The sequence below is a fragment of the Arachis ipaensis genome, chromosome B3 (genome assembly GCF_059453495.1).
Source record: "Arachis ipaensis isolate K30076 ecotype BB chromosome B3, ASM5945349v1, whole genome shotgun sequence".
Classification (NCBI taxonomy): domain Eukaryota; kingdom Viridiplantae; phylum Streptophyta; class Magnoliopsida; order Fabales; family Fabaceae; genus Arachis; species Arachis ipaensis.
The window spans coordinates 133,490,585-133,500,887 of NC_142438.1; the positions used below are offsets into that span (position 1 = coordinate 133,490,585).

The following is a 10,303-nucleotide window of genomic DNA, read 5'->3' on the forward strand; positions in this document are numbered from 1 at the left end:
CCTATTAGAGTACTAAAGAGTACTGATAATACTAAAAAAATATTAAAATTTATTTAAATATTTAAAATAAAATTATAAGATAACATAAAATAATTATTTAAATTTATATCATTTTTTATAATTTTTCATCTAAAAATAATTTTAAATAATATAATTTAAATAATATTTAATTTATTATAATCTATTTTAAATAAAAATTATCAAACATAAATCACATTCATACCAACTTATTTTTATCAAAATCAATTTTACAAAATTAATTGTATACAAACATCAATTTATAAATATTAATTTAAACACACACTTGATAATTTCATTTACCAACATGGACCAGCTATATGCTTATAAAAGGGAAGCAAATCCTCTTTTAATTTATCATCAAACTCACTCAACTTCTTGCGTGTAAAAGAGAAAAAAGAGCAACAATGTTTTTTCAACTTGCACTTACTTTCTTAGTGATAACACTTTTTATGTACCTTCGTCCTACTCCAACAGCAAAATCTAAAGCCCTCCGTCACCTCCCAAACCCTCCGAGTCCGAAGCCCCGCCTCCCCTTAGTGGGACACCTCCACCTCTTGGACCCTCTCATCCACCACTCTCTCATCCATCTCTCCAAGCGCCATGGTCCCATTTTCTCACTCTACTTTGGCTCTTTGCCCACCGTAGTCGCCTCTTCTCCTGAACTTTTCAAGCTCTTCCTCCAAACCCACGAAGCCACTTCTTTCAACACTAGGTTCCAAACCTCTGCCATCCGCCGTCTAACGTACGACAACTCCGTCGCCATGGTACCTTTCGGACCTTACTGGAAGTTCATAAGAAAGCTCATCATGAACGATCTCCTCAACGCCACCACAGTTGCGAAGCTCAGACCCCTCAGGAGCCAAGAGATTAAGAAAGTTCTCAAAGTTCTTGCACAGAATACGGAAGCTCAAACACCCGTCGACATCACCGAGGAGCTTCTGAAATGGACCAACAGCACCATCTCCAAGATGATGCTTGGGGAGGCAGAGGAGATCAGACACATTGCCCGCGAACTTCTCAAGATTTTCGGCGAGTACAGCCTCTCCGACTTCATCTGGCCCTTAAAAAAACTCAAAGTTGGCCAGTACGAAAAGAGGATCGACAACATCTTGGGCATGTATGACCCCGTAGTTGAGAGAGTCATCAAGAAACGTCAGGAGATCAGAAGGAGGAGGAAGGAGAAGAATGGCGAGCTCGAAGAAGGCGAACAGAGCGTGGTCTTCCTCGACACCTTGCTTGATTTTGCAGAGGATGAAACCATGGAGATCAAGATCACCAAGGAACAAATCAAGGCTCTCGTCGTCGTAAGTATCGTGCATGCTCCTTTAATTTCGATGAACAATAATGTTATTGACTTTAATTTAATTTGCGTGTGCAGGATTTCTTTTCTGCAGGAACAGATTCGACAGCGGTTGCAACAGACTGGGCGTTGGCAGAGCTGATAAACAACCCAAGGGTTCTTGCAAAGGCCCGTGAAGAAGTGTACAACGTGGTTGGGAAAGACAGGCTTGTAGAAGAAACAGACATACAGAACCTTCCATACATCAGAGCCATTGTGAAAGAGACGTTCCGCATGCACCCGCCACTCCCAGTCGTGAAGAGGAAGTGCGTGGCAGAGTGCGAAGTGGACGGTTATGTCATCCCAGAGGGAGCTCTCATACTCTTCAACGTCTGGGCCGTGCAAAGAGACCCTAAGTATTGGGAAAGCCCGCTGGAGTTCAAGCCCGAGAGGTTCTTGGAGAACCCCACAGAAGCAGGGGAGGCCGGGGCCGTTGACCTCAGGGGCCAACACTTCACGCTGTTGCCGTTTGGATCAGGGAGGAGAATGTGCCCGGGTGTCAACTTGGCCACTGCTGGAATGGCAACCCTGCTTGCTTCGCTCATTCAGAACTTCGACCTGCAGGTTGTGGGCCCTAACGGAAAGCCCCTCAAGGGTAAGGATAACAGGGCCAGCATGGAGGAGAGGCCCGGGCTTACTGTCCCAAGGGCCCACAACCTTGTGTGTGTTCCGGTTGCTAGGTCCACCGCAATAACAAAGCTCCTTTCCTCGTAAAAACTCAGCATTATGCCTTAATCATATAAAATAGTTTCAATAAGTGTGTCTGTTGCTCGACCACGACATTGATGACTATCAATGAAGTTTCACGGCATGGCTTCCATTCACTACTTCACATGTGCTGTAATTTCTTTTTTTTTGCCACTTATTTCAAAAGAAAATCGTCATTTAATTTAAAATATTTAATGTAATGCAATGTAATGCCTTGTATGTTTGTCTCTTCTCCATTGTTTTCACTCGTCGTCACCACACATACAAACTTCTATATTTAGAAAAGTTGTCTTGTCGAAGTGGAGAAGCTAATTATAATAGAATTGTAAGCATACAATGTTTTTTAATTTTCGTTTCCGATTGTTGATGCCAATTTGATGCCTTTTATCCCTATAGATGTTGCAGGCTATACATACCGCTCTATCAATGTTTTTAGTGTGAATATACCATTTATGAAACTACAGGTTCAATTTTTTAATCTCAATGTAATTTCCGCGGGGCTATATAAAATTGAATTATTTTCTTGTGCCGGAGTACACTAGTACTCACTTAAGGACAAAAAGGGGAAATCAACCTACTCAAACGACTTTAGTTTCACCAACAATAATAATAATTATTTAGAAAATATAACTCCTCCCAAAAGATTGTTTACAAAATTTGTTTAGTAGATGCCGTATAAAGTAAATAATAATGATGCTCAAGAAAGTGGGAAGTAAAATTTCTTTATTAAAATGTAAAAGATTCTACATATTAGAAGTAATAAAGTATAAACAAACTAGACTTAAGATGGTTCAGTAGAAATTTAAAGAGATCATAGAAAACTAACACTAATGAATTAAAACAATATATAGTAAAAAATTAACAAAAAAAAGTCACAATACTCGTTCACTTTGTGAGTGTGACTTAGCAATTGAAATATTAAGAAACTTATCTGTCTTAGCAAATTACTTGTAAGGATTTTTTAATTAGTGCTTATAATCGTACTGACATCTTCATCACATGTATTCAAGGATAACCTATAGGATTTCTTCTATTAAGGATCCCTAGGTATAAAATGTCTTGGAAGTACGGGTATTAATATCTGAAAGAGCATTGTTAAAACTATTCAACTCCAAATAGATAATTTAGATGCTCTGCTTGAGTCAGACTTGTAGTGAAATGGGTAAGAAATTTGATAAAGATATAAAAGTCAAAAGGCAAGGAATTAGACCATATGGCAGGCCTGTTAGGGTTACTAAATACACCTTGCATCATATTGTGTCTCTCACCCCTTCCAATATCATCCAAGCTTAAAAAAAAAGTTGATATCATCCAATATCTCCCACCCCTTCCAATTTCATATATGTAGGTTTGTCAAAGTTCTTGAAAAGACAAACTTGCAAAATCTTACAAGAGAAAGGAGTTTTGTTTATTACAGGAGTCTGACCACCCCTATGTCCTGTTGGGCTCTTAGTTCTATCGATCTCTTTGGCTCAGAATGAGATCATCTATAGTTATCAGGTCTTCGTTATATCATCTTGTTGAGGAGATGGATGCCTTCTTTCATCTCCATGAGCCTGTCCACCCCTCAAATATAGTTTCTCAGGTCTTCGTTGGAATTCGACTTTATTTCAGACTCTTGAAATGAGAAATATGCGTTCTTTTCTTAGCATCAAATTGTTATTCCAAGTGTTGGATTCGGTGACACGTCTTGCATCATTCTAACATTATCGTTTCCCAATCCAACCCCTTCCAATTCTATGTGAATCGTTAAAGTCATGTTTAAGGATTTACTTTGATGATTCATACACTTACCTGTGTTGCTCCCCTTGATGAGGAGTTTGCTTTTGAAAATCACATTAAGCTACTGAGCTTACGAGATAATAGAAAACTTCTTCCTTACTACAATGCAAAAGAGATCAGGAGGATAACTTTGCAAAAACTTTCCGTTGATGAAATATAATGTTGTATTTCTTTCATCTAAAAAAAATTAAAAAATCATTACTTCCCAAATGTCCAAAACACATTAATTTTTCTTGTCAAATTATAAAAAAAAAAAACAAAAAACAAAAAACACTAAATCAATACTCATAAACACCTTTTATTTCAACACTATCCCTGTCAATTTATGGATTTGGATCCTCTAAAGTTTGAATTTCACTTTAGAGAGTAAAGTGTGATTTTCTACCTTTGAATAGTTTCTCTTTCATATTTATTATTGGTCTCACCTATAAAATCAATGGTGAGATATCACAATTTACTCTCTAAAGTGAAATTCAAACTTTAGAGAATCCAAATTCTCAATTTATTATGTTAGTACTCATTAACAGGTTATCCTATCCCTGTTTCATTCGGTTAAAATTGAACATAACTACAAAATCCCAACCTAACTTAAACACAATGAAACCTATAAACTACATTAACTAAGAACATTTGGGATACCCAACCACACTCAACATGAATATAGTGAAGAACCATTACTACAATGAAAAAAAAGAAAAAGAAAAAGAAAAAAAAAATATAGATAAATAACCCTTAACTAATCAACTTTAAACAATTATAATTAATAATTGATAATTTTATATTTTAAAAAAATAAAATTTAACTAATCAACTTTAAACAACTATAATTAATAATTGATAATTTTATATTTTTAAAAAAATAAAATTTAAATAATTACTAATTATTGACAATTTAAAAAATAGAGTACAAATTTAAAAATACTTGTGGACTTCTTAGCTGGACCCTTTGTCGATAAACTAAAAGGATTGTAAAAAGAATCCAAAGTTGCAAACGGCACAACCACTTACGTGCAATAGAGGCAATTGTCTAAATGAGTCCTGAAACAGAAGTGTTGCTGCACAAAATTTTTAACTACACAAAGGAAACCATATAGCAGTGGCATTTAGGAAGAAAAAAAAAGGTGGAAGTGAAACCGACGAAGTATTTATGTTTGATTAGAAACCGGTTTGCATGCAACATTAGTTTGAAACACCGTCTTTTTTGCAAAAACGGGTAACATTTTGACACACTTCATCTATCCGAAACTCGATCGAGAAAACTACAACATAATAAAATTCAAAAACGGGTAATATTTTGACACACTTCATCTATCCGAAACTCGATCGGAAAACTACAATATAATAAAATTAGAACCTCAGACCACGTTAAGTAGCCAGCAGAATTACAGGCTGGACTATGGGAATTTTCTCGATAAAAGATTTTGCCTCATTATCCGTAAACACGCATAGAACCCAGCGACACAAATTGTATTTATATACACGCTTCACTCTTATGACCAGAAATATATCACCCTTAAGTCTTTAGATCTAAAATTAAATGTTTTATTTAGGATATAAACTTCGTGGCGGGGGTAATCCTTGACTTTGCCTATGAATCGGAGCAATCAAGATTCCCACAACAATTTTTAAGTATGTTACTCCACCTCACTAGTAAACCATATTCCTCTGAATTTAGGACATAATGATTATAATAAGAACATTTGGTCAACATTATATCTATGAGTAATTCAAAATCGAACAACAAAGAAAGCAGCATTGCCATTGATAAACAGATTTTACACCGTTAAGATCTTACAAAATAACAATTCCAAGACGAACCACATTAAAACACTGCCACTATCTACACAAACCCTAAACTATTCAGATCTTAAGCGCGCTCGCCTCTAATGCGCCTTGCGAGCTGAATGTCCTTGGGCATGATAGTGACTCTCTTGGCGTGGATGGCGCAGAGGTTAGTGTCCTCGAAAAGCCCAACGAGGTAAGCCTCCGCCGCCTCCTGAAGCGCCGCTACGGCCGAGCTCTGGAACCTGAGGTCAGTCTTGAAGTCCTGCGCAATCTCACGGACCAGACGCTGGAAAGGCAACTTCCTGATCAGGAGCTCCGTACTCTTCTGATACTTCCTGATCTCACGGAGAGCCACCGTTCCGGGCCTGAAACGGTGAGGCTTCTTCACGCCTCCGGTTGCCGGAGCAGACTTCCTTGCTGCCTTTGTCGCCAGTTGCTTCCTAGGGGCCTTACCGCCGGTGGACTTGCGAGCTGTTTGCTTGGTACGAGCCATTTTCCGATCACCAGATTTTAGTGTATGGCTGAAATTTGGGAAATGGGGATTTTTGTGAGTGATGAAGTGGTGGAAATGAAGAAGTTTGTTTATATAGTGCTCTGGTTTTTCGAATTTTGGGGCTCGTGCCGCGAAGGGTGTGAGAGAGGAATGATCGTAGCCGTTGATTTCTGTGCATCGCGGGGTCTAGAATGGACGGGTGTTGTTTATTTGGAGCTGTGTCTGCATGCGGATCGGTGACGTGGCGCGTTGATCGACTGGGGGATTGCTAGATGGAGACCGTTGATTTTATTATTATGTACTGCTGAGATGGATTGGATGGAGTGACGCGGATCGATGTTTGTTGGGAAAGGCGTAAAATACGGGGAAGTCAAAGAGAGTGGGAACTTTTCGGTTTTCACATTTTGGGCGGGTTCAAGACCAAATACAAGTGAACTTTGAGCCCATTTTGAAGTCATTAAATGGTTATTCATATTAACGCTTTGATCCATAAAGCCCATTATATTAGTCCAACGTTGAAGACATGAATTAGTACATTCCCCATGACAAAAAAAAAAAAAAACAGAAATATTAGTACATCCCCCAAAACTAATTTTAATAACCACATCAAATTTGAACTAGAAGAGACCAACATTTCTGTGCAATTTAATTTTGGTTGCTCAAAATTAAGTTTAGGGGAAAAGCAAACAAGAATTATATTTTCAAGTTATGTTTTAAATGGTAGATTATCAGTACAGTATAGCCAAAAAAAAAAAAATTGCTAGATTATCTTAACATGGTGAACCTGAATTTTCTTTTTTAAATGTTGTTCGTTTTGGGTATTCATATAACCCTGCTCTGAAAAAATAATAAACGTGCTACTTGCATTGTTTTTCTTTTCTTCTTTGTTCTGAGGCATCAAGAGGAGAGAGGAAGCCATTTTCCTTGTCATTTTTTTTAGGAGAAAAAAAATTAGAACAAACATTTGTTTTTTATAAATTTTCTTTTTCTCATTCTGAAGATGATCGGTAGGAGTTATCAGCACTACTGCAGAATAACAATGACCTTTTATCCTTTATTCGTTACAGAATCTCTTAAAGACTTTTTTTTTTTAAGAGATGGTAATTGGTCACTGACCAATTTAATAAATAGACCAAAATGCATGCATGCAAATTAAAATGAACAAATTATGTGATGATTTCAGGTATTCATCACCGCCCTCGATGCATGGAACCCCATGCATGTGGCTGGTTCTATATGGATGAGATGAGATGCTGTTATTGATTATTGATAAACAAAAATGATGATATTATTGCATATAATATCTGTTAATCCAACAGATAGAAAGAAAGATTAGAGACATCAAAATAAGGAGGAGGCGAATCTGTTGGATGGTAGTGGGAAGTGTGCTTTATTCCTTCCTTACCCTCCTCATCAATCTCTCATGCTTTCACCAAATACACCAATTTTCATTATTCATATTTCTCACGTATATAGCATGTAAAAAGGAATCACTTTTTTTTTTAATCTCTCTCTCTCTCTCTCTCTCACTTAGCTCCCTTTTTGTTTGATTCTACGTGGGGGGTTCTATGGCCTATATGCCTATTTCTGTCTTGGTTTCTGTTCTCTCTTTTTCATACATATACCACAGCATACATACATCTCCTTCGGTTCCTTATAGTTTATTGCAACATAAATTACACAATGTAGAATTATTGAATTAAGAAGAGGAGGAATGGCAGTTTATGCATGTCCATCCATTTGTTAAAATGTGGCTTAATTCGAAGTTTACCCTTCGGAGATGGAAATTCATTGACGCTATTGGCGAGGAAGAATAAACATTTTGATTCTCCCACTAAATAAATATCTCAGTGGATAGCCACGCACGTCATTGTCAATACTCTAAAATAATATAAGTTATTATTATTATTTATAGATTATCCTACGTTTACATCAAAGTTAATCACGTATAAAATATACATTAAAATATAAATATATATTTAAAATAAATTAAATCTTAAATATATTTATATATAAATACATTAGTGATTGATTTTAGTAACTAATTTTAATGTATAAATAATATTTTTGATTATTTATATACATTAGCAAAATTCTGTCTTTATTATTATTAATATATCTATTCTATGATTCGATTTGCCTAAATGTGGAAGAGAATGCAGCTGCACAAAGAAAAATATGATTAATTGCTGATATTTTAGTCCGACATTTAGATTGAATCAATAGAAATGATATCAATCATGGATGAAATTTGTCCATTCATTTCTTTGTAAATCGTGTCTCTTTGTTTATAACTTTAATTTTAAGAGCAACAATAATGTTCACATAACAACAAATAACATGCACTGTCGGACAATGCATGCATGATTTCATTCATCAGATGCAAAATGCCAAGGTCCGTTTCAACTTTCAATAACATCTATTTACCGTGGATTGGCTTAATCTGAAAAATAATAATTCTAGCGATAATTAATTAATATTAAATATGATAATTTTAAATTAAAATATATATTTAAATAAATCTTTAAAAAATTTTATATTAGATATTTTTGTTCTTAAAAAATTTTTATTACATTAAAATTATTGAATTTTATAAAAATAAGACATATAAATCTCTACTATAGTTATTAGATATGTTATTTTTATTTGGATAAATAAGTTTTAAAAAATATAACAGAAAAACTTATATGTCATATTTTTGTAAAGTTTAAGAATCTTAACGTAATAAAAAATTTTTGAAGACAAAAATATCTGATGCAAATTTTTTTAAATACCTATTTAAATAAATACTCTTTAAATTATTTAGACTAATTTTTTATTATTTTTTAAATATTATTATAATAAAAGTTCCTGAAAATTGTCCGAAACACAGTTATGTTCATTGGTTATAAACCATTTTTAATAACAGTTGTCAGTTTAATTAATTTATTTTTTTTAAAGAAATGTAAAAAATAGAAAAAGAAATAACAAATAAATTTTTTATTGTTTGAGAAAGATTATGAATTAATGAATAGGAGGAATGGTAATGAATATCTATGGGGCAGGGATCCTTCTCCTGTTTTTCGTTTCCATTCAAAAAATTATCTCCCATTTATGTCTATTTTGTCTTTATTTTTTTTTCCGCAGAAGAGGGCGGATACCTATAAATATTAAACTTAAAAAAAAAAATAACCATGAATATCCCTAGATTATTAAACCTATTCAATATTATTTAACTAAATTTCTAACGTACAAACTAAAATAAAACGAAATAGACAATTTTGCAACATAACAAAATTTGGTCGACAATTATAACTTTTTGATGGTACTTTTTTTTTGTAATAATACAAATTTAAATAATTAGTTGGTACAAATTTAAATATTATGCATATCATTAATACAAATTTAAATAATTTTGTTATCTTAATTACCTAATGTGGCGTAGGAGTATTGACATAAATATCTTTGCGTATAGATATATCACCATGCACTAACACATGAACACGTTGTAGGCGATCCGTTCCCATCCCTAAATGACAGTAATTCCTGCCACGTGGCCATAAAAAAGAGGTTTCATAGACAGACAACAATTGAACTTCGAGATTTAGTTTACACCTGTCCAATGGCAACAAAATCAGATAGGATAGAGTTCAGGAGATATTTTCTTTTCTACTGGTGGTAATGAAAATGTTTCTGTGCCCCACCACTCAACATGTAATTTCGTCATGGCACATCTATCCCGTCTTAGATGTTTCTGATCCACGAAGATTCAACTTGCCATTGCAAACTCTAAAGTGGTTCAACACAGCAGTCGAGAAGTATAAGCTGAAAGGGAACAAAACTTGTGAAGGCTGCATATTCGTCATATTGGTAGGACGCACTGACTATTAGTAAATTTAGTATGCCATTTTTTTATGTAGAACATAACTTGTAGAAAATTAATTTCCTATGCATTAGTTTCGAGAGTTCAGGCACTAGTACTGTTATTCGTATGAGATATACTAATATGTTGCTGAATTACTTGCATTTTTGTTGACTAATTTTAGATGTTTCAGCGTATGATTTCAGTTGAATGTTTCATGTCACTAGTTCTGTGTGCCTTGCTATATATCTCTTGTATACGCTAGCCGATGTTCTTCCTTGTGTAATGGGTGTTTTGTAAGAAAAAAGTTAGTTATAATTAAGTTTATTTTTTGT

The 10,303-nt window shown here is 34.6% G+C and overlaps 2 protein-coding genes across 2 annotated transcripts; one reads left to right on the forward strand and one right to left on the reverse strand.

Annotated features, from left to right (window-relative positions):
• The first annotated feature begins 333 nt into the window (after nt 1–333).
• On the forward strand, nt 334–2,441 carry LOC107631190 (2-hydroxyisoflavanone synthase). The gene is made up of 2 exons (XM_016334547.3): nt 334–1,325; nt 1,400–2,441. Exons 1-2 carry the CDS (start codon nt 426–428, stop codon nt 2,072–2,074), a joined length of 1,575 nt encoding a protein of 524 aa, XP_016190033.1. The 5' UTR covers nt 334–425; the 3' UTR covers nt 2,075–2,441.
• A 3,141-nt stretch (nt 2,442–5,582) lies between these two features.
• LOC107631188 (histone H3.2) lies at nt 5,583–6,741 on the reverse strand. The gene has a single exon (XM_016334546.3). It carries the CDS (start codon nt 6,125–6,127, stop codon nt 5,717–5,719), a length of 411 nt encoding a protein of 136 aa, XP_016190032.1. The 5' UTR covers nt 6,128–6,741; the 3' UTR covers nt 5,583–5,716.
• Between the last annotated feature and the right edge of the window lie 3,562 nt (nt 6,742–10,303).